The 25,845-nt window shown below is 32.1% G+C and overlaps 1 protein-coding gene across 1 annotated transcript; it reads left to right on the top strand.

Moving 5' to 3' along the window:
* Positions 1 to 7,983: 7,983 nt before the first annotated feature.
* Positions 7,984 to 24,998, top strand: LOC142317973 (uncharacterized). The gene is made up of 5 exons (XM_075354506.1): positions 7,984 to 8,070; positions 20,616 to 20,765; positions 20,865 to 20,999; positions 22,032 to 22,121; positions 24,846 to 24,998. The coding sequence occupies exons 2-5, from the start codon at positions 20,619 to 20,621 to the stop codon at positions 24,996 to 24,998; spliced, it is 525 nt and encodes a 174-aa protein (XP_075210621.1). The 5' UTR covers positions 7,984 to 8,070; positions 20,616 to 20,618.
* Positions 24,999 to 25,845: the final 847 nt, after the last annotated feature.

The raw sequence follows: 25,845 nt of genomic DNA, 5'->3' as shown, positions 1-25,845 counted from the left end.
ATTGTTTTCACGTTTAATCATCTCAGTCATTCCAGAAGTTTCTACATAATGCTTCATGCATTGCCACTCAAACCCTCTTTCGTAATCTAGTACTCGAATGATGATTTAATATGAATAAATAGAGAGTAATGAACTTTTATTTGTATTTGAAGTAATAAAATGATCCCATTAAATTTAAAAATAAATAAATTACAAAGCAAATGAATTCTACTATCAGAATGACAAAGCGCAATATTTTAAAAGAAAACAGATAAAAATTAAAATACAACTGAGTATAGGGAGAAAGGAGTAAAGCAGTTGAAATCTAATTTTAAATAAAGTAGATTGGCTATATATTAACAATAACATTAATAATTATTTGATTGAATGAAGATAGGTGTGAATGGTTGGAATATTAACTAGCATCGGTCAATAAGATTTAAAAAAATCTCTAAATTCACAAATAAATGTAAACCCTTCCCTTCAGCAACATATTCAAAACAACTTTGAGTCAATATATTTTACAGCTACACTAATAGGACAGGGTAGGATAAAAATATTTTGTGGATAAAATGTGTATTTTATATGTTTATAAATATATTTATATTTTTATTCTGCATTAAATTTAGTAAAACAAGAAACTTAAGAAAAACATGAATTCTACGGCTTACGAAAAATAATTTTTTTCTCGTTACGATTGTAAAGAAATATACCCGGTTTATAAGGTTAACTCGGTTACCACCCTGGAAAAACGGCCATCCCGTATAATTTACGGCCACACAGTTGCAGATAATTTTTCAGTACAATTTTAATGTACTGAACAATGTTATGCTACACACTTTTTTCCCTTGCTCCCGAAAGTAATTTCTTACAAATAAAAACCGGTAATAAATACCCTTTTAGGAAATTGCTCATAATACTACTGAGAAGTACTATGATAAACGCATAATATGCTACAATAAAACAATATAGTTCACAACATAAATCCCGACCAAATACTTGCCTACATAAAACATGCTTAATAAAATACAAATTTAGATACAGACGATGCAATATCACCTATATACATAAAAATACAATACACTTAATACATACAGAAACTAATCTCGCCCAGCTACATATATCTACTAATATACAATACAATGAATAATAATGAAATACACAATAATAAAACACAAGCCCCGACCGAAAAAGAGCACATCAACACAACGTGCGAGGTACTCCTACTCGCCATTTTTTGCCTTTCATCCACGCACAAAGCTTCAACCATGGCAGTTTTACTCCGCTACACTGCTTCCGAGGCAAGCATCTTAGGGACTACATTCCCGACCCTTAACTCCCCAAACTCATCCACTACTGGGCGCCTTACATCATGCCACCGCCCACACCATAGCACATGTTATGGGGAGTCAACGACCCTACAATACTGACATAGAGCAGAAGCCCAATTCCCAATCCTATGAAGATATGCCCCAAAGCAGCCATGGTTACTCAAAAACTGTGTCAGCTTATAAGAACGTCCTCCTCACCAAGACAATTATTTCTGCGATGAGGGGTATGGTCATTCACCCGTTCTCGACTCTCTCCATCTCTCCTGCCACTGGTTCATAAGCCATGTACACGCGTCACCGGCCGCCGTACCCCGCTCATCTGCTACGAGACTCAAGAGTGGAACTTCGACAATGAAAAACACCGCCTCTTTGGATACAGTGCTGTACGCACAAGCAATCTGCAAGGCAAGCATTCTCTGCAGCCCATCCAGGTGCTCCCTGGCCCGCCTGGTGCTAAGGGCTGTAATCCATACGGAGCCCTATACAAACACACCGACTACGCCACAGAGGCGAGGAGTCTCCTCTTGCTGGTAGATGGGCTGCCAAGAATTCTCATTAGCTTCGCTAGGGCACTAACTCGTCCTCATTGCTAACCACCTCGCGAGTGTGCTCAAGAAAAGTCCTCCGCCTGTCCAACCAAACACCAAGGTACTTAGCCTTGCTGGTGGTCGCAACATCAGTTTCACCGACTCAGGAAATGATGGGGTCAAGCCTTCTGCCAGCCAAGACCACTGCTACCGTCTTCCGTTCTGCTAATTTAAGGCCATTTGATTCGAGCCACTCCTTTGCCATGCAAATTGCTGCATTGCCCTGTTCAGCCACTTCTTGTTGTACTACTAGGGCCGTGACCCCTTCCGGATACCCGATTCTCAACACAACATCGTATGCGACGTTCCATAGCAGAAGACCGAGAACCGAGCCCTGCGACACATCACCCTCCAACTCATGGGTAATTTGCATTACTTCAGAGTTGGCGACTACATACGTACGGGACAGGTAGAGATTTACGATCCGCCGGAGTACGCACTTGCACCACTTCATCATGAGTCACTCGCCAGGGAAGGGTATAGCAAGCGTTTTCAACAACCGGAATCATTCTGATACGCCAGGAACCAGCAGCAGCCTCATCGACCAGCTTCATTACTTGGTTGAGAGAATGCACTGTGAACCTACCTTTGCAAAAACAATACTACCTACCCTAGCATGCAACTCCGTCGTCAATCTACCCACAAGAAGGCGCTCGAATAGCTTATCAAGTGTACTCCGTAGGCACAAAGGACGGTAGCCAGTGACATTAACTTCCTGATTCCTACCCTTTTCCAATAGCACCAACCGAGCAACCTTCCAAGCATCTGGCACAAAGTCATGTGTAAGCAGTAGTTGGCAGCATCTTGTAGCTTTTGCGGGACCACATTGACCAGGACCTGCACTGCATCACTCAGTGTTTCTAGATGGACTAAATGGTGATGCCATCTAGTCCAGTATTCTATTATAAATATTTTATTAAAAATTAATCCAAAGATGAAAAAATAAAATCATTAAACTTATCAAGAAATTTTTTTAGTATATTTAATAATTATATTATTGTAACCTCAAACAGTCAGACATTAATTAACTCTTGGAATACTTTGTTTTTATCCAATAAACTCATCAGCAGTTATGCTAAAACCTAATTTACGCTTAAATATTTATTAATAACATGAATAATGTACATAAAAAACCTGTTACCCATTATTTTAAGTAAACACATATATATTGTTATAGTTAGTGTTAATCTCTATAAATATTAGTGTAGCTAGCATGTAAATGTTAGTAGTTAGCAATTAGTATAGTAATTGTTAGTAACATTTATTTTTTGCGTACATATTAATGTTGCTATATTTCAGCAAGCATTAACGAAATGATAAGATATGTTTTTCTTTTAAGACATTATAAATTTAATCTGCTCAGAAGGTTGACATAATAATTATTATTACATATGTGCCTATCAATTAATTATAGCAAACCAAGAATGGGTTGATAAAATCATAAATATTGAAAGAATTGATAAGAAGACAATAAAAATATTAATTATTTAGAAAATTTATTTTTAAATTTAATGTATATAAAGGGTTGACAGGATATTTGTTTATTAAAATATTATATGAAACAAGAAATCTAAAGCATTGTGAAAATAAAAGTTTCTGTTATCATACCTGAACGTGAAATAATTAATATAAAGGAATGTAAAAATAAAATTATTGATATAAACATAAAAACGATTATTTACAATTCAGCTAAGGGTAAATAAAGAATGAAATCATAAGGATGTGTATGTAAAAGACAGTTTAAAAATTAATCCACATTCCTCAAGGACATGGGGGTGGTAATCCATGAAAGAATGGTTGAAAATTTGTGTTGCTAGGGTGAAATGCAAAATAAGTGGTTTGCTAAACAAAATAATTTTTGCTTATATAAATAAATTACAAAGTAAACTGCTAACGTTTCCACATTAATTTTAGGGTTGATTAGGTCAAGATAGGACAAGATTAACTTTTTAACTGTGATTTGGGTTACAGCCACCTCTGAAACAATATGGCCTGCAATAAAAAAAGGTACCAATAAATATAAATTTTTTACATTCTAATTTTTTAATAATTTTGTAAAAAAAAATGTCTATTAAGAGGATGAATACAAGGAGAGCGAGTAGTGGAAGTAGTTGGAGTGAGGTTATCCTAGAAGTCATTCTTTTTACGGAAGATAAAAATAATAGCAGAAAATGTTAATTATCACACTGAGGAAGGGGAATGAAAACCAGTAATTACTAGCTATATTTTTAGTAAATTATTTAGTATTTGTGAATAAAAAAGCAATTACTACTTCAGTTAATTTTATCAGTATTTATTGAAATACTATTTACCGATACTACTAAGTAAATACTGAAATTTGGGGGAATAATACGTTTCATTTACTTAAATTTGTCAGTTATTACTAGCTCGTTGATTGTTAGTAGTAACCATACTAAAAACATTTACAGTTTAATAAAATAGCTGCATTTATGAGCATTTTTTACTGTAAAAACAGTGTGTGGTGTAAGAACAATCAGTGGTGATCAGTACAAGAAAATTTGTGTTTGTGAAAGAATCTGTTGAGTTTTTGACAATATTTTTTTTACCTGAAACAAATGAAACTAGAAGAGTTACTTTAAGCATGCAACAAAAAACTGACTTTTTCTCAGACATTAATCATATCCAGGATTTCAGAATGGTGTTAGCAAGGATTTCATACAGAAGAACTGATACAAAAGCATTCAATTATGTTCTCGAAAAAGCAGTTTTTAAGGAAAATTGATGGATAATTTTTTTCTGAAATGCAACTGAAATTGCTAAAGCCAAAGGAAAGTGGAGTATTAGATTCAAAATTCGATATGTAATTGGTGCTGTTGATTGTAGAAAAAAATAATTATATTTCATTATATAAACTAAAAGGATTTGCCAGACAACATTGTAATGTGGACAACAAAGTATCCAGCACCGAAGCCGTATGGTCTGGAAGGCACTCATGGTAGCTGGATTTTAGAACCCAGCATAATTAGTAATGACATTTGTAAATTTAGATCTAAATTCATCAGGTTCTATAAGTATTTTCCAAATTTAAAGCAATATTACACAAACAAGTTGCTCTTCAAAACTTTTAATCTTTTTTTTATACAAGAAAAAATTTACAATCTCATTAGAGACATATTTGCAGACTGGAAACATGACAAACAAAATTTTATTTCTAAAAACCAAGTAGGATTCTTTAAAAATAATATTTTATTTGTTTGTAATGACACACCACCACAAATGAAATAATGAATAGGCAAATATGATGATATGGAATATCAAATGTTTGGTTTCTTTCTGGATGACCTTGTAATTATAATAATAACTACATGAATAGTGTGCATCAAGTTAAAACCCATGAAATACTTTGGAGAAGACAGATTCAAGGATAAAGGTACAGAATGATGGTGTAATGAATGACTAAGGAACTTGACACCAGAAAAGATAAACAAAATCTATGTTAAAGGGTTCTTCAAAGTCTCTAGTTCAAAGATTATTATTTACAAAGCTATCCCTAATCCAATCAGGACTTAAATGGCAGCTGATTACTGGGAAAAATAATCAAATCCAATGTAATTATTTACGTTTAAAATTTTCACAGCTCAGAGATTTAGCTTGGTCCATTACAAATAACAATGTACATAACTCTCCTCATACTTAGAGTAACAGAAGAAATCTCAATTTTTTAATCAAAACCCAACAATCATCCAAATGTTCCGACAATTAACCTTTTAAACCATTTTTGCCACTTACATTCTACTGACCTTTTTTAAAATTCAAGATTTTTAAGAATAAATCCTTTAAGAGAAGAATGAAGTAAATATTTGTTGAGATTTGCTGTTGAGCTTCTCTCCTTCAAGACATTTACAAACATTCATTCACCTCATTTATACATTATCATGAACAAACAAATTATAGATATCTACTTGCATTAAAAAAGTTTATATCAGTTGATATTTATTTTGAACATATTCTAAAATATGTTTATACCAATTTAAAAAATAAACCGCTTAATAATGTCATCTGACTCCAATGTGAAACAGCTGCAAGGTAAACTATTTCCTTACTAAGTTCCTGTTGGGTCATCGCTGCTTCAGGTTGTATATGCTCACAAGGGAGCGCAGCAAGTAAGATTTGTGTTTATATTGTGGCACCCTTGATAATGTTGAGCACGTGATCTTAGTGTGTCTCAAGTGGATGAATCCAAGTTCATATCCTAGGAATGGCAATTACTTTTATGTGAATTTGAACAATAGTTCATGGATACCAGTGTTCTTTGGTAGTTGGGTTTCAATTAACCACACATTTCAGAAACGGTCTACCTGAGACTGTACAAGACTACATTTCATTTACATTCATATATATACAATGAAGTAATATCTTACATTGGTTACGGAGGATAAAAAGAAAAAGAGTAAGGAGAGGCCTGTTGCGGATGTACGAGTTCTATCGGTACCTGTGGGCTCCACTGTCTTCTTTGCCGACCACTTTCTGACAGGTCCGGTCTTCAAGAGTTATTTGTGGGGGAGGGAGTTTAGATAATAAGAGCCTACACCAAAAAAAAAAACAACTAAACTCTTATAATATATCTGAAGTACATATTTTTTATAAAAAAAAAGGTTTGTTGTAATGGAAGTATGTGTTTTTAAATTAATATCATCTCCGACCGTCATGGAAAAAAGCAATGAAATAATTAAAAGTATTACTTGTTTAATTTATTAACGACAATGTTATTTGAACTTTTATGTTCAATTACTACATTTTTGTATTACTTTTACATAACGAAAACATTATTATTATCTTTTCATCTCAGCGATATTTCACATCCGTAACTCCAGTACGAGAGGCCATTGAGGCGTACCTCATTTAGTGATGTGGTACATTTAACATAGTCTGTACAATCTTCTCCACTTCTCCAGAATTACCGATCTTTTGGAATGTTGAGTATAGGCTCCAGGCCAACCTTTTCTATCCACTTCTTCGAATTTTTATTAATCAATCAAGTTGCTGTTATCACAACGGGAATGACTTTACTGAGTTCAGTCTGTAAATTTCCTTATACTCTATTGCCAGAGGGTTGTACTTAGTTATTTTATCTACTCAGCCTTAATAATATTGTGATCAGATATCAATGAGAAGAGCAGTCTTTTCTTTAATGTTGTGGAGAACCACGTCTGGCCTATTCGCAGCAATAATTTTATCAGTATTTACCGAGAGATCTAACACAGTCTATAGTGCTCATTTTCCAGCACAGGCCTCGCCTTATATTCATAACAAGGACACTGCTCCGTGTCATCTACGAGTCCTAATTTCAACGCGAACGCCTGATGAACAGTGTTTAATGTAAGATCGTGGTGATGCAGATTTCCTTGTCAGCCAGACTGGCGCACTCAGTTATAAAATGATCAATTGTCTCCGATAATTGGTGACCGTGGTACCGTGGAGCGCCTGGGAATGGACAAATCTACCGTGGAGCGCCTTAGATTTCCATGCTTGGATCCTATGTCTAGTTGTAATGATACTATGTAGAAATTGTCAACATTCAGATTTAGAAGGGAGTAACCCTTGTCAGATACAACTACTGCTTTGTGTTATGATGATGTTTCAGATCTGGAGAGAAAATATCACTTCATTGAAGTAATGTGTCTGTTACAAAGTGATTTTAGGTCGAGGAGGCCTCTATCATTTTCTTTAAGAGATATTTAGACATTTGACTTCGGATTTAGGGTGATGCATTCTGTATTTTGTCGGCGATGCGCGTACAAAGATGTTCATGTTTCAAGATATCTGGGACCAATAAACATCTCCTAACAAGTATATGAGAACATTGTTATTATTATTAAATGCTGGCTTAATATTTTTTTTTTTATTTTAATAAATTACAATCGCTTCTAAGAATTTTATGAAAATTTCAGTACAATTTTTATTTTTACATTAAACCACTTAACTTTTCCGTGAATGAAAAATTATTTTTAAGTATGTTGTGCAATATTATACGTATGTATATATATTTTTTTCCAAGATTATATCCAGAGGTCGTATGTATTAAAGTATACAATTGCATGTGTTGGCATCACTGATCAATTTGTGGGAAAGCGTTGTTAGGAAGAGTTGTAGTACATGTTCTAATTTTATTATTGTGTATTCGTTGGTGTTTACTTTGTTTATCTGACTAAGTAAGTAATGTTATGCTATTCAAATATAAATCAATAGAATTTAAGTTTGAATTTTTTGTATTGATTAATTATTGGTGTGAACTTTAACCAGTCATGTAAACCCATGTTAACCCACCGGTCTGGTCTAGTGGTTAACGCGTCTACAAAGGTTGGCCTTATATATATACACACACAAATGTAGAACAAAGATGTGTGTAAACAAAGATTTACAAACCAATATTATCAACTATTTCACTGACATATAATAAAAAGAACTTCAGTGAACCTGTGCTTATTGACATCTATATGTTTAAACAAGCTTGCATTATTTTTTGAATTCTGCTTAATCTGAATAATGTTAGTATTTTTCCCTATTTTTGGTAACCTTTATTATTGTGGGCATGTTGAAAAAAAATGTGTATTCTAAAATGGGGCATACAAATTAGAAAAAGTTTTTCGATAACAAGAGTGTGGGCTGGTGGTTTAGCTTGTAATGGAATTTATTATTACCTTTTTGTATAGTTTTTGGTGGGGATTCCTCCATTAAATCCAAAATGGCAGCTTCCAACTCGTGATGTTTTGTAGTAAACTTAATTAAACATTTTTATTAAATAAGTAAGTTATTTGTATATTTTTAGTCACAGGAACCAAGTGGTATAGTGAGTGTTCAAATCTTATAACTGGGAGATCTTTAGTTCTAGTTTTCATGATGTCTTTTTTTTTTTAACTTATTATTTAAATAAAAGACATGAAATAATGTTAGGTAAATATATTAATAAGAAATAGCAAGGTGATCAGGATGCAGAAAAAATATTTTTTTAAATTTAATTAAAAATTCATGTTCAGAGTAATTATTTAATAGTGCCATCACAAATGAATCAATATCAAATATAACCTCATTCAAGCCACTATAAAACATAAAGAACAGTCATTAAGGAATTATAAGAAAGCTGTCTATGAGAGGTGTTTGGAAGAGTCTATTTAGTAATGTTGTTAAGTGTTTGATTTAATTCAGTAATATTTTGAAAGGATTTTAACCTATTAAGAGATTCTCTACAAATTTTAATTAAAATTTGTAGAGAATCTCTTAATAAAATTTATCATTTTTAGTGACTTACAGTATTACCAGTTTATTCATTGAAGGATAACTTGCTATCAAAACATACAGCTAAGTCTTTAATAGAAGATACCTTCTGTATTGCAGTATTATTTTATATTATTCAGCTGCACAATTATATCAACATTTTGAAACCTTCCAAATTGAATATGAAATTCATTTTTTTAAAGTTAGCAGAAATACTATTTTTGCTGACAGTTCAAGTTAATTGGAAGTAATTGAATCTCAACTAGATTTGTAATCGGCTTAAACAATTTCATATATCATGTGCAAAAAATAAAAAAAATGCGAATAGCATATGAATAAACAGTAATTTATAAATACATTGAAAATTTGAGAACACAAATGCATGCCTTGTCTTAATCCCATATCTAACATAAATAGGCTTAGAAATAAAATTATCAATTTCAACATAAGGAATTCTGTTTGTACGAAATGGATGTATCCAAGACAACAATTTATTATAAAATCCACACGCAGCAAGTTTTTTAATAAGTAATTTGATATTACTACACCAATGTCACAACGAAAATCAGTATAAAATGCATCAAGATATTAAAGAATGATTGAAGAGCTTAGTTAATACAAAAAAATAAATTGTAGCAAAATTTTAATTATTCTTCAACGAAATTGTATGTTTTTGTAGCAATGTAAGTTTATTGTTTAGTGTGGTTAAGCAACAGCTGTGGTATCTGTTCTAATAATTCTCTTGGAAAAATGAACCTGCAGATCATCATTTACAAGGCTAATATCTACCACTTCTATCCACCATTGATAGTCATACACACAAGTTATAGAGTTCTCTAAGTGAAAGTGGTGCAATACTTGACAGCAGATGATCTTCTTAGTCCTTGGAGTCTGAAGTAAAGTAACATCTTACAATGCCTTTTGACACAAAAACATATTTATGGTAGCTTCTAATACCTTAATTTTTAATTAATTTTGATGGAAGTGATACACCCAAAATGCTACAACCAGCATCCAATTGTTCAATTTTGTGATATGTGGCAATATATTGCTCTTAGTCTTTACATTCGTATAGTTCTTTGTTCTGCTGAGAAAAAATACTGTTGAAACAGTTAACACAAAGAGACTTTCCAGGTACTAAATTTAAATTTGGAAAAATGTGTTCTTTTAGAGCTTGCTCTAATGTTATTTGTCAAGTTTTTCTTAACTGGTTTTTTATGAGTTCTCAAAGGGTTGCAGCAGAACTGTCAATGCAGGTGACTGAATGTTGACAAAAACATTTTCATGATATTTACAAACACTAGTGACATCTGAATTAACATGTAAAAAAATAAGTTATTGGTTTTCATCAGTAAATTCACAAATTTTAATGAGTTTGGCACTGTACCAGTACAATGTTTTGACACTCTTCATTCACATAAATTCCTATGGGACATTGTTCTTCCATTGTTTTACTTGAAAAATAATGTAAAAATTTAAATAATTTAAAAATTTGCTAATATAATAATGAAAACTTATTTATTTAATAAACACTTTCAAAAACAGAATGAAATTTGCGACACTTTGTAAAGACGTGAACAGGTCACTGACTAATGTCAGACACACCAGTCTGTAACTGCGAAGCTAAATGATGCAGCAAGCAGTTTAACAAAAAGCATATTATATTTGTAACTTTTGTCAAAAGTCATTTAATCACAAAAGCAGTTTAAAAATACATCTTAATATTCATACCAAGGAAAAAAATTATGTTTGCAATTTCTGCCATAAGGTTTTTAATCTCAAAAGCAATTTAAAAATACATCTTAATATTCATACAAAAGAGAAGAATTATATTTGTAACTTTTGTCAAAAGTCATTTAATCACAAAAGCAATTTAAAGCAACATCTTAATATTCATACTAAAGACAAAAATTATATTTGTAACTTTTGTCAAAAGTCATTTAATCAGAAAGCCAATTTAAAAATACATCTTAATATTCATACATAATAGAAGAATTATGTTTGTACCTTTAGTCAGAAGACTTTTAATCAAAATTCTGATTTAAAGTTACATTTAAATGTTCATACCATGGAGAAAAATTATGTTTGCAATTTCTGCCATTAGGTTTTTAATTATCCTTCTTATTTAAAGCAACATCTTAATATTCATACTAAAGACAAAAATTATATTTGTAAATTTTGTCAAAAGTCATTTAATTTTTAAAATATTTGTGAAGTTCACAAGTGAAACTTCTTGTACAAATCACACATTACATGTGTTTTTCTCAAATGCATTTTCACCAATAACGTTGATCTTGAATGAATCTAAAACCTCATTCTGATTTTGTATTAAAGTTTACTCGCATATTAAAAACAAATTGGAGGATTCCTGAGCCTGTTGTCAGTATTGACCTCAAAAACTTTATTTTTAATTTTTTATCAACATGTAAAAAAATGACTGCTTCTTTCATGTGTCAATTTCTTAAAAATGTTTTCTTATCTTATCTCCTGGTTGTGATTTATTTTCCTCTTTTTGTTACACACTAACGTGTTCATAAACTTGATAATGAACAGAAACTAACATTTTGAAATATATGTCTCAATTTGTTGTTAATATTCCTATTACATTCTCAGATATATTCTATTCACAATAGAAAAAGGTTTTGAAAAGTATAGGAGCTGCAAACTTAAACAATAGATGGCATAGACTTGAGATGCCAGGTCTCTTACCATACTTTGAAATTTGATCTACTTCTGTACCACTTTAACTCTTTACTGCTATTATTACATTAATGCTATCGTCGGTTCACGGCTGACCAAAACATACAAAGGTGGCTTTTTTGTGGTTTTATATAAAATTTAATGAGATTTCCTGATTGTAGCATGTAAAACATCATATTACTTAATATACATTATTTCAAATATCTATCATTGCATTTAAGAAATAAAATATTCAACATAATGTTTAGAATATATATAAATTAATAAAACTAATTTGATCTAAATATGTGATATATGTATGAAAATTGCAAATGTGTTTTTTGATAAAAAGATTAACATTTTTAATAATTTTTTTTCTAATTACCGACTACTAATGAAAATTTTTTACACGTATTATAAAATAAACGAATTAATTAAAAATTTAAATAATCGAAAAATCCTCTATGTATTATGAAATTTGAAAATGTCTGATTCTTGAATGAAACGTATTTGTAACAATAAATTGTGATATTTCAAACCTAATTGGAGACAAATATGTATTGAAAAATTTTAAATGAAGAAAAAAATTGAAAGATTTTATTCAAGATCTTCATTTTTGCAACCATTTCTTATGAAGTTATTTGTACTTGCATACATGGTCTCACACTCACTACAGACGTTGAGATGTTTGTTGTCATTGATTGATGGGCACATATGACATTGCCTGTGTTTTTTCTGTAGCAATTCAGGTTCGATTTTTCCTTTTTTAATTTTTAATACATTTCTAATAATAAAGTCAGCGATGTTGGAAGTCCACATTCTTCAAGTCGACATCTCATATGAGTTAAGGCAAGTGATTTTCTTAAATATGTGTCCATATTTTCTGGGCTTATTTTTCATGAACATTCGTAAGGTGCATAGATCCTGAAAACTGACAAGCATCTTGTCTACAATTAGATAATTGGACTGGCAATTGAGAGGAACATTTTAAATAATTTGAAAATATGAGCAGTTTTGTCACCATCTTGTATACTGGAGTATACTTTAGTGTCGTTAAAACTAATAGAAATAAAAACCGCTGAACGGACATGGTTTCCCTGAATATAACACTTCCAGTTCCATCACTTTCTGTAGATTCCTCACATCTTCTTTACTAGAATTAAATATACCAAATAAATACAGTAGTCCATTAAAGCTTTTAATTCAATATTATCAGTGTGATTAACAAAGGAAGTTGCGGAGCAGTAGTTTTAGTGATAATTTAATAATTTTATGTTCTAATATAATGTATAACATTTCATCAGTAAACAATAATTCCCAATAATAAATTGAATTAATAGAGATTCAAGTTTTTAGCAGTTCCTTTTATTTGAGAAAGATGAGTCCTAATAACATTAGTTCAGTACTCCATTTATGACAATTTTTTTCATAAACAGACTTTCGTCTAATTTCCTCTTCAACAATTCATCGGATACACTCATCGCGTTTTTGTTTTTAATTTCACATATATTGTCAGGACACATTTCTATGTCACATTCACTATCGCTATCATATTCACGGTCCTACAGATCATCAGTTCATTAAGATATCTTCAATTTCATTTTCATTCAAGCTTTTACTACATTCACAAGAGGTACTTATACTCAGTAAACTCATAATTTGTTAAAAATGTAAAAAATACAATGACGATTTTATTACCAAAAAAAAAAGTAACATTGCTACTATCATCGGTTTGATTGTGAACTCTCGTAAAAAATAAACTAATAAGTTTTCATTGTACATGGCACTATAGCTGGCCTTGAAACACCCAGAGTGGACAATGAAATCAGGGAAGTAGCAACTGTCATTGCAGCATAGCCAACAAAAATATACCTCTCGGGTTAAAAATGACCAGATGACAGCAATTAAGAGTTAAATGTGTATAAATTTGCAATTATTTTGAATTTATGCTTGTAAATTTACCAAAATATTTTTCAAAATATATAATATCAGAATTGTAAAAAAAATTACATTTTTTTTTAACACCTAAAAAAATTAAGAATCTTTAAGATTAGATCATACTTTGTTGCTACTGGTATATTCCGATACATTCTTTTGAAGTAATTTTTTGATATATAATTTAAGAAATATATTTCAGCAATTACATTTAGCATTTCTATTTGAATCTTGCCCGATCTTTTGTAAAGGCAAAAAAATCTCTTCTTTACTATTTATTTTTTCCACACAGAATCTTCCCTTTCTAAACCACCCTGATATATTTCCCAATTTGTTTATTGATGTGCTCTTCTCTTCTTTGTATTCTCTACAAGTTTTATAAGATTTTAAAGGTTACTAAAAGGAGAAACATTCCTCCGTAATTATTGACTCCACTGTAAATTTTGTCTCCTCTTTTGTGTCAAGGATGAATTGGGGCAGAGTGGCCATTCTGGTAGGATTTTTTTTGTCTTCCAAATATTTTTCACTTATATATATTTCACTTTCAAATTGTTACTTAAAAATAACTTGTCACAAAATCTCAGTTAAGTTCATTAACGTACAAAATCAGAAAAGGGGGGTGCATTTTCAAAATATCACTATAACTTAATTATTAAGAAAAATATAGAATTCATTTAAAGTTGTTACTACTCTATCGATAAGGGCCTAAAACTTATATAAGTAAAGTTTTTTGATATCGATAACCATTGGCACAGGGTGTGTAAAAATGTAGTTTTGAAGATAAAAAGTTATACCCTCCCTAGGCACATTCGGCAATCGACTGTCCCTAGGCACAGTAGGCAATCGGTTTAAATTAGTTGTTAGTGCTCTAAACATTACCTAAAACTTCTGTTCTTTAAGAATTTTTGATATGACCTACCATTACGACAAGGGATGACCAAAATGCTCCTGAAGTTGTAAAAAGATGGGGCATGTTATATGCTAAACATGTGAAACTTTTTTCACATGCAACTATCGTCATATTGAGTAAATCTGAAGTATTTCTTAACTTTAAGGTGGAAATCTTTTTTTAACACTGATGAAATCTACCTCTGTCTTCCAGCGTGCGGAAGGGATTTTTATTTATTCAAATATTTATTTAATCCCTGGTTCAGATGTTTATTTAAACATTATAAATTGTCTAATATTTTACATTATTCATGCATGTGAAACACCACTGTATATGTTAAACATGTGAGGTGTTTACATGTGCAGTATTCATTCAACCCAGATGTAAGGTTTTTTGAAAACATTTTTTTTTTTCAGATGGCTTAGTATTTTTTTAAAGTATTCAGGTTGTTAGGTGGATTTCCCCCAATCAGCTTATTACACAATCTCCTTCTGGACATGGTGCTTCACAAAATTGGTTAACAGATTTGGTTATTACTTCAACTTGTTTCTGGAGTGTAGGGCCATTGATGATGTGTTTTATAGTTTGCTCCAGGTACAAAGCTGAACATACTAAAGCAGTAAAAAGCTTGCGAGAATCAATTTTGTTTTTGATCTGCAACTAAATTGGAAGACCAAAAGGTAGTGGAACATAGTTGATAGCTTCTCTAGATTCTTAGCCCTGCGGAGGATGGCTGAGGGTGTCTGATGCTATTATAGAATAGCAACCTGTGTAGCTAGGGGCCTGCCTGGGTGCTTACTACCTACCAAGGTAGGTGTTTTGGCATGACGTCCCAGTAAGCTTAGATATTTGCTGTTAGGATGAGAATGGATGTTTGGATAAATGTGTGATGAAGCTGCAATATGGGAGGGTGTAGGCATTACCCTGCTTCTGAAAGCAGACCAGAGCAGAGAAAAATAGGGTAAGTTTTCATTAGAAGCTTATTAAATTTGTGAATCTGTTTCTTGATTTTTGAGTAAACAAGAAGACTTGTGAGTAAATTGAATTGCAAGACAGAATTATTTTTGCGATCAACATTTTGTTTTATAACACAAAACGTAATTGGTGTGAGAGTAGTACTTTTGGTGTCTAAAGAGTCAACCAAGTAATGATCTGAGTGCACATTCAAATTGAAGTTAGATAAGGGAAGAATTTTTGTGTGAAACCTTCAGTGTTAGAGGAAGGCATGGGGATCACACTTCTGCAAATCGATTTATTTGTTTGAGAGTTCTAAGTTATGGTAGGTGGATCATGGTTGGAAGAAAGCAATGGTAAGTTGTGTAAATACAATGATGGAAGTGTCTGCAGAGGCATTTGCATTGTTGGCTTCCTGACAGAGGCCAGACTGATGACTGTGAAGTGTTAGCTGTTTAAGAGGGTCTAAAAGATGACCTCTGGTGAAATGGTAAAACCCATAAGGACTAGGAACGGAGGGGGATATGTGGGGAGGGACTGGGATTATCACAAGGCGGAGGGGGTCTTCCCCTATGGGGGTCAGGATGTGGTAAAGAGCCTTAGCTGTACTGCAAACCGCTTAAAAAAATAAATAAATGTCACAAATGACTGACAAAGTACACTGCACAACATTGAAATAAATATAGTAAACAGAGAACTAACACTTCTGTTAGCCATTAAGTTAAAATAAAATTAATTAAGTACATCTAATTTGGTTTAATAATTAATTTTATTTCATTTCTAATTTTTACATTTTTCATATGTAAAAAAAAAACTTTGGTGTATAAATAATAGAAACACTTTTTTTGGAAATACAGTACTATGCTGTACATTTCTATAAATGTAAATAATATTCTACCAGGGCCAGGTCATCTGCAAAACCTACAGCCGTGAGCCACTCCTTTGCCATGCAAATTGCTGCATTGCCCTGTTCAGCCACTTCTTGTTGTACTACTAGGGCCGTGACCCCTTCCGGATACCCGATTCTCAACACAACATCATATGCGACGTTCCATAGCAGAAGACCGAGAACCGAGCCCTGTGCGACACATCACCCTCCAACTCATGGGTAATTTGCATTACTTCAGAGTTGGCGGCTACATACCTACGGGACAGGTACAGATTTATGATCCGCTGGAGTACGCACTTGCACCACGTCTACCCACTTCATCATGAGTCACTCGCCAGGGCAGGCTATAGCAAGCGTTTTCAACAACCGGAATCATCCTGATACGCCAGGATCCAGCAGCAGCCTCATCGACCAGCTTCATTACTCGGTTGAGAGAATGCACTGTGAACCTACCTTTGCAAAAACCATACTACCTACCCTAGCATGCAACTCCGTCGTCAATCTACCCACAAGAAGGCGCTTGAATAGCTTATCAAGTGTACTCCGTAGGCACAAAGGACGGTAGCCAGTGACATTAACTTCCTGATTCCTACCCTTTTCCAATAGCACCAACCAAGCATCTGGCACAAAGTCATGTGTAAGCAGTAGTTAGCAGCATCTTGTAGCTTTTGCGGGACTACATTGACCAGGTCCTGCACTGCATCACTCGGTGCTTCTAGATGGACTAAATGGTAATGCTTTCTACTCCAGTACTCTTCCTGTGCCTAACCCGCATGGCGGCAGCTGTTACTTCATCCCGGTTAACGAGAGGCACTGAACCTTCCAGAGCGATTTCCTGCCAAGGCACTCAACAGCTTTTGGGAATAGTTTTTCCAAACAATCCACCAGACTCATGGCAGAACGAGGAGGGAACGACCAAACTTCTTCATTACTATCTTGTAGCTGCTCCCCCACATGTCACCATCAACCTCACAGAGCTGGTCAGCCCACATTGCTCTCTTAGCCGGATTAATATTTGCCCTACACAGACGCCTGGCTTCATTATTGTATATATATATATATATATATATATGGGTGTAACATTTAGGATCAGACTTTTTAACTTTTCTCCAAAGTAATATTTTTTAACAAAAGTCAGATTGAGCCTTCATGGATTATGCTTGGAGGTATCCCAAACAAATAGGAGAAATTTGTCTGGTGAACTGAATCTAAAAAAACTTCATAGCTTCATTTATCATCAAATCACAACTCACTAGATCGCATTTAGAGTTGTAACTCGGAACCTAGTTTGACAGGTGACCCCTTGAGAGGCATCACTGAAAGATCTTTTTTAAGAAATACTCCACCTGCTGAACCAAGCAACACCAGAGTTTAGAAAAGGCAGCATTTAGATATGGTGGGCTGGCACTTAGAATATAACATGCAACTGGAAGCATTGGAATGCCCTAACACTACACACACAAATAAGAAAAATACAAAGTCCAAAATCAAAGCAAATCAAATCATCTACATTTCCACACACAAAGTAAACTTGCTGCAGCAAGGCAGGACTGGTAAACTAAAAATAATAACTGGCCGAATGGACCAATACAAAATTCTCATCATGGGTCTGCAGGAAATAAGAAACACTGACCAGGATGCCATTGAATCTCAAGGATATAGACTCTGCAAAGGTATACCTGGAAAGAGAGTGATGAAAAAGTGCCACAGTTTGGAACAGGCTTTTTAGTCAGACTCAAAACAAGAAACTATACAATAATTCCAGTCACAATTTCCAAGAATCTCAACACTCACACCAAATGCATCTAATAAAATCTACACTATAATAAACAGCCATGCATCCACTAATAATAAAAATAATTCTCCAAAAGACTATAAAGAAACAGTAAGGTTCTGGAATCTACGCGACCTAACTATAAATAACATAACTGAAATCCATGTTAAACAATTAATTGGAAACTCAATGCCCAACTAGACAGAGAAAGAAGACCATGACAACATTGGAAAATGGCCCACTCAAATGAAAACAAACAAAAATGGAGAAAGATTCATAGATCTCTGGAGAAATGACAAGCTAATATTGAAATCCACATATTTCAAGAGGAAATCTCAAATAATCAAAATCTAAAAACACCTTTATTACACTATAGGAGAATGGTAACTAGACCGTCTTTATGGATAAACAGCACCACATGGAGATCTACAGTGTAAAAGTCATCCGAGGAGTAGACACTAGATCCAATCACTATGTAGTCAAAATAAAATTTGCTTCACAAAGAAAACAACAAAATCAAGTCTAAAACTAAAAGAAAAGAGGATCCTGCCCGACTGATCAAGAATGAAAATCACCAAAAAGCAACCAAAAAAATAACAATCACAGATAAACTCGAAGATCCAGTCAACAACATTAAATTAATCGCAGAAGAATTAGCCCCAATAAAATTCCGTACAAAAACATCAATGTTGGAACGGCAAATGTGTCAAAACAGTGGAAAAAAATCTACTATTGCTATTAATCCCAAAAATTAGAAATATCCTTCCAAAATCTAGTAAAACAAAGAAAAGAAACCACCTGACCCCTAAGGAGAATAAAGAGACTACATCATTAAAAAAACACAAGTCAATAGAAGGAACAGGCTAACAGAAATAAAAACAATTTGGAAATCCTTGTTAAATATTTTAATGATCTCCTAAATTGCGAAGAACCAACAAAATTCTTAAACTTTAACACCAACACTACCAGAAAACATCAACCCTCCCACAATAAAAGTAGTCTACCAAGCACTGGGTGAGATGAAGAATTACAAAGCAGCAGGAGAAAATCAGACTTTTGGAAACATCTAAAAACATGCAGGAAGATCAGCAAAAATTGTCCTTCATCAACAGTTTGTCAACATCTGGATCAAAGTAGAACTACCAGAACAGTGGACGATAGCCCTCATCCATTTGCTACACAAAAATGGGGGCAAAACAGACCCTAACAATTAACTGGGGAATCTCACTCCTAGACACAACATACAAAATTCTTACAAGAATCATCCACAACTCGAAAAAAAACCAGGAGAATACAAGGAAGATTTCAGAGCCTGGAGGAGCTGCCCAGAACAAATCTTGAGTTTCAAGCTAATAATGGATTACAAGAGGATGTGGTCGTAACGTTTGTAGATTTCAAGAAAGCTTATGACTGCATCCCTACTAAAAATTCTAAGACACCCTAAACTATTCATCATATTATAAACATGGTAAAACTGACCCTTACAAACTGTGTCAAAGGTAAAATTGGGGTGAGCTCTCGGAACGTTTTGAGATCGAAACAGGACTGCACCAAGGCAATGAGTTCTCACGACTACTGTTCAACTGTATTTTAGAAATGGTGATGAGGGAATGGCTCAAGCTCTCAAAAAGTTGTCTCACAAAAGTTAAAATGGGTGGGAAAATTGAAACAAACCTTCCTAGTTTTGCTGACGAGTTGGCACTTGTAGCAAATGGCATTGATGAAACTAAATCACGGATATTAGTACTTCAAAACATTACAATAAAATTGGACCCAAAATTTAGTAACCCAATTTGAATTGAAGAAGAGTGTACTGGACTGTACAAAAGTTTTCTGTTTAAAAGACCATTACTTGGTTGCTTTAAACTGTCTGCCCTAGGTTTGATTTTGTTTCATGTGAAGCAACTAAAGTACGTCTGGGCACAGTCATGGTAATGTTCTCTGATAGTTTTGATGTCCATTGTACATAAATTTCTGTGGTATCAATAATTGAGCTGCTTGTGTGTGGCTGATTATCACCTTTATTTCAGTGGTAATATCATGTTTATGTAACACTTGTGCATATTTGTTGCATGAAGAAAATGTTGCAAAACCTCTTCTTCTCTTTCATTCTTGAGAATGACTAGTGCCATTTTTATTAGTGATGTGTCTAATGTCAGGTCTCGCATTAATCATTCACTTGACAATATTTTATATATATACACTATAATGAAGTTCTTAAATACTCATGTAAAAAAAAAGTTACACACAAATAAATATAAATAAAAATTTCAATATATGAAATGTTTTACAGTTTCCAGCGACTTTGTTGTTTTTATTATAAATAATTCAATTTTAACTTAGAGTGTTTTTATTTTTGAAGATAATGGATGTACCTGTAAAGAATATCTACGTGTATGAAGCATTCCCCTCTAACAGTATCAAACTAGAAACTGAAGATGATACCACAAAGGAAACTTTATTGTTGATTTTACCACATCGCCCTATTGAAGATGATATTACACCTGTTTGTGTAAGTATAATTTGATTTATTTTATGCTTTTTTTGTGTCATATGGAAAGATCATCATGCCATTGAACTATAACATTAAATTATTGATTTTGTGTTTCAGGAAAGTGAATCTTTGCAAGTGAAAGAGGAGCCGATCAATAATGGGTGTGATAATTTTGATGAAGTGACAGATCCTCTTGTGAGTGAAGGGAACAACCTAATTAAATTAGAAGATCATAAAATCAAAAATGAAGCAGTAAGTTAGTTTTACTCGCCCTTTCAGAGTGAATTTTGTAGAGTAGTTATGTGAGTGAAACTTTATGTAAGCACTTAATGTTGATGTTTTAATTTGACTTCAATGCATTTTTTTACCATGTTTTGGTTTATTCTTTAGTAATACATGAACTTTCAAGTATGAGGATCATTACAGTTCTGATGTTTAACTAGACTGATTGATATTTACTGCCACTTTGGCCAAAAAGATACTGTTCTTTTACCACAATAATGTGCTGGTACACATAACTCTGATAGTAGTTGCAAAACTCAATGATAATTTACACTTTGACAAAGTCATCTGGAAGCATGTGCTGTATTCACCTGACTTGGCTTCAATTAATTACTTCCTCCTCCCAAATCTGAAGAAATGGCTCATTGGACAAAGATTTATTTCTAATGATGCAAAGGTGAGAGAACTGCTCATTTCGCAGAGTTGGACAAATCACATCATACTGATAATATAAAAAAATTTGGAAAATCTGAGTAAATGAATAAAATTTCAAGAGAATTAAGTTGAAAGTTTAAAAAAAATTCTTCAAAACCTTCCTGAACAACAACAACAAGTCAATATTTGTTTGACTTATAAAATTAATTTTCTCAGAATTAAATTTGTGATTAATGTGTTTGCTATTTTATTATTTTTTACAACGTACACATTGAGAAAATAAAGTGTATAATATATATATATAAATAACCATTGTAATATTCTTTAAATACTAAATTCATATAAAAATAAAATTAAAATAATTTTCTTCTTTTTTGGCCTAATTTTGTCATAATACTTGGATTTTTCTAAAAATTTTAGCAAGACAAATTTTAATGGTATTTACTGCCAAAAATATTTATTTTTATGATATGTGATTTGTATATAAGTGGTATTATTACTAAGTTCCAGTCAGAATAAAATAAAAAAAAACATTTATTGGAAATTAATTAGTTTGTAATTTGTGTTCTTTATCTTTTTTTTTAAAAGGAATCTGAGATCTTATTGAATAATGATGTTTTACCACAGGTTAATCTTAATATGAAAAGCAATGAACTTCGAATAAAAGATTTTCGCACAGTGAAGACAAAAGATGGGATGGTATTTTATCCATGTCGTGTAAGTATTAGCTATTGGCTATTGTAACAAACAAGATTTGTCTCTTCTTAATTTCATTACTATGTATATATTTCAATGTGTTCGTTTTTAACAAAATGTTTGTAATTGTATTTAGTTCATTTTAATTAATATCAATTTATTGAGATGTTTGTGAATGATAAATGGTCAATGTGTGAGAGCAAAGTGTGTTTTTGAAATTCATTGATGACTGAAATATGTGAATTTTAACCTGTTGATGGAGTTGACATTTTAGTAAGCTTTGGGTGATTTGTTGATAATTGTATTCAGTGTTCATGTTTCAATATTTATCAGGTAGGCAGTTTAAAGTGGACCTGGTAAGACTAAACATGGGTGTGACATAAAATCTGTAAATGAAAAGAAAATAATATAAAATCTAATTTTGTGATTACATTAGGAAGACTTAACATATCTACCATATTTTGACAAAAGATATCCGAAGTGATCACCCTGCACAGCTGATGCATCAATGCTAAAGTAATCATATTGAGAGTCACCTGATGCAAACTGTTGTCAATGACTTCAGTTATTTATTGTGAACATTTGCCTTCAGTTATTGATAGTGTAGGACTTGCAACTAGACAAATCGTCTAGTCAGAATTGCACTAGACAAATCGTGTTGACAAGGAAACCACTGTTCTCGAAAATTATTGCACTGAAGCATGAATAGTTTACAACAGACAATAATAGATTAGAGTAGTAATATACACCTCCAATAATAGTGTTAATAGGAGCAGTGTAAAAGGTAACACTCAAATACCTGTAGTTAAGCTCTCTCAGTTTGGTTTTTAAGTTTCTTTCCCTGTGTAGAAATATATATATATATTAGTGTTTCTTGCATGCGCACCACATCATCATTTATTTACAAGTTTTTAAATGTTTTTAATATATTGTTAAAAGAGGACGCGAATTTAGAAGAATTTAAAAAATATATATTTTTATTTTATTTGTTATAAAATTATACATTATAAATCATGTTTTTCAGTTTGATCATATGTATATATATGTAGTATTTTTATAATAAAAAAATCAACTTGAACAACCCCAGTACAGAATTATAAAGTAAATGAAATGACACTTACCTTGTTTTTTATTCCAAAAGCACCTTTGCAGGATCCTTCACCATCAGCTGTATATAATATATTTATATAAAATTACATATCAAACATAATAACAAATTAAAATATTGTAAATAGTTAATTTTAATATTAAAATATCAAGAAATTTAATTTAAATAATACTAGGTAAAGTTAGGACATTTTTCAGATATTTAAACATATAAATACAAAAGATTCCTACTTGATCAACTTTCAGACAGAATATGATGATGACACTTAAAAAAGCAGCAACAGATGGCAGCACATTTATAGATAAAAAAAAGAAATGATTATAATTTTTATAAATAGCGTGATTTAAATCCACTCATTAATGTAAATTGGCTTTCCAGGTTACATAGCGTAAATTTATTCTATTTATTTTATTTTTTAAATTTAATTTGTTATTTATAGTTGAAGTAGTTATTTTATTTAACTGACTTCATATGTTTTTTATATATGATTGTAGTTTTAATTTTTTATTATGTTTGATATGTAATTTTATTTAATTGTATTATAAAAAACTGATATGCAGGATCCCGCAAAAGTGCTTAGAATAAAAAATAAAATGTTATTTCATTTACTTTGTAATTCTTTACTTGGGTTGTTGAAGTTGGTTTTTTATTATAAAAATACCATATATTGGTACAGAAGAATATCATATTTTACTATAATCTTCAGAGGGTCTAGTCTAAAAGTACAGCTTAATATTAAGAGAACCAGTTAACATAACTTGGTAACGTTTTTTTAAATAAACATCAACTCTCGCCATGTTTTAATGTAAATTTGTCTACTTCAGTGTATGCACCTTTTGTAGCTCTTCAGATGCCTAGACAATAATCTAACTCCTGCCAGGTGTTTAAGAACATTAGCTTTATTATTAGACCAACACCTTCAAATTTTTTGTTTTAAATCATCCAAATCTCAAACTTTCTTTGTTACAACTTTTAATGAAATTTCAAGCGAAAAAGTTAGAGAAGTGATATTTGTTGGGATATAGCTGGCCATGCAATTGGTAATTCATTTGATCCTACATCTGGGGAAGTGTTGTTCAGGAACATGGTAACATCTCAATATAAGTGTGGTGGAACAACATCTTGTTGGAAACTGAATCCGGCAGGAATCTGAGGAACAGGAAAATTCTCAAACAGGTCGAGGTAAATGTGCCCTGTCACAGTGGGCTCCATGAAAAAATCAGTCTGATTACACCATTTTTGTTTCATCATAAATAGACATTGACTTGGGTGGTTCCCTTTCATTTTTGATTACTGCATGGGGTTTGAAGTACATTAAATTTGATAGTGTGTCTTTAACTATCCTGCACATATGAAAAAGTTATCTCACCACTAAATAAGATATCTAACTATAAATAATTGTTGTAACTTGTATTCTTGCAAACTGAGTGCTTATGGTAATGTTGTGAACAGTGGAAAGATATATTTACAATCAATAACTAGGTTGCCAAAAGAAGTTAATGGGGTGGGCAGTGATTGCGTCACTTACTTGATCCATAGTCTCATTAAAACTGAAACCTTTGATGATTTCTGTCTCTTAAAGTCATTACCTTGGAGGACGTTAAACTTGGACGTAAAAGAATTGATATTGCATTCAGTTTGTACAAGCTGTTAAACATGTGTACATGATTAAAACTCCATTAACAAAAGCATGCACTGAATGGTTTTTGTGGGATCCACATCTTGATGGACTACAATCGCATTGGAGTCAGCTTGTCTGCACATCATATGCATATTCTACTGACTATTGAAAGTACACTGAGCAATTCTTGGAGATTTATGCTATCATTTGAGTCTACTAAGAAGTTAGGACTGATTTCCTAAATATAGGCCATTTGTTTTGGATACCTTTAGCCCAGACAATCTGTAAAGTTTCAGCTATGTTTCCTATGCAATAGGATAAGTAAAGTTTGTTATTACATTAAATTTTACTTGTGAATCAATAAATAATATTCCAAACGATGTTTATTTTGAATATATGTTTAAAATATTCAGTTTTTTATCCATATTTTGCGGCTTTTTACAAAATAGAATAATGTTATTGTAATGGAAATAATTTTACATTGATTCATAATTACTTTTTAATTGTTGTTTTAATTTTACAGGTTATTATTGATAAATTAACCATCAAAGGAAGTACCAAGAATTGTCTTACTTGTAAGAGTAGTGTAAATAATTCTAACTTTTGTCAAAAGTCTGTTATTCCAGAAAATAATTTAAAAACACAACTTATTAAGCATAACAAAGAGAAGAATTATGTTTGTACCATTTGTCAGAAGACTTTTAATCAAAGTTCTGAATTAAAATCACATTTAAACGTTCATACGAAAGAGAAAATTTATTATGTTTGCAAAATCTGCCATAAGGTTTTTAACTGTAATTTTAATTTAAAGCAACATCTTAATATTCATACTAAAGACAAAAATTATATTTGTAACTTCTGTCAAAAGTCATTTAATCTCAAAAGCACTTTAACATTACATCTTAATATTCATACAAAAGAGAAGAATTATATTTGTAACTTTTGTCAAAAGTCATTTAATTACAAAACCAGTTTAAAAATACATCTTAATATTCATACAAAAGAGAAGAATTATA

The sequence above is a fragment of the Lycorma delicatula genome, chromosome 1 (assembly GCF_047948215.1).
Source record: "Lycorma delicatula isolate Av1 chromosome 1, ASM4794821v1, whole genome shotgun sequence".
Lineage (NCBI taxonomy): Eukaryota > Metazoa > Arthropoda > Insecta > Hemiptera > Fulgoridae > Lycorma > Lycorma delicatula.
The sequence above is the reverse complement of the archived record's forward strand: the minus strand, read 5'-3'. Positions and strand labels throughout refer to the sequence as shown.

What these genes read in the sequence shown, in the direction of transcription:
- LOC142317973 (XM_075354506.1), top strand. Translation starts at nt 20,619, where the DNA reads ATGGATGTACCTGTAAAGAATATCTACGTGTATGAAGCATTCCCCTCT. An exon ending in ATAAAATCAAAAATGAAGCA is followed by an intron (nt 21,000 to 22,031) that starts GTAAGTTAGTTT and finishes GTTTTACCACAG; the next exon opens with GTTAATCTTAATATGAAAAG. An exon ending in TGGTATTTTATCCATGTCGT is followed by an intron (nt 22,122 to 24,845) that starts GTAAGTATTAGC and finishes TATTGCATTCAG; the next exon opens with TTTGTACAAGCTGTTAAACA.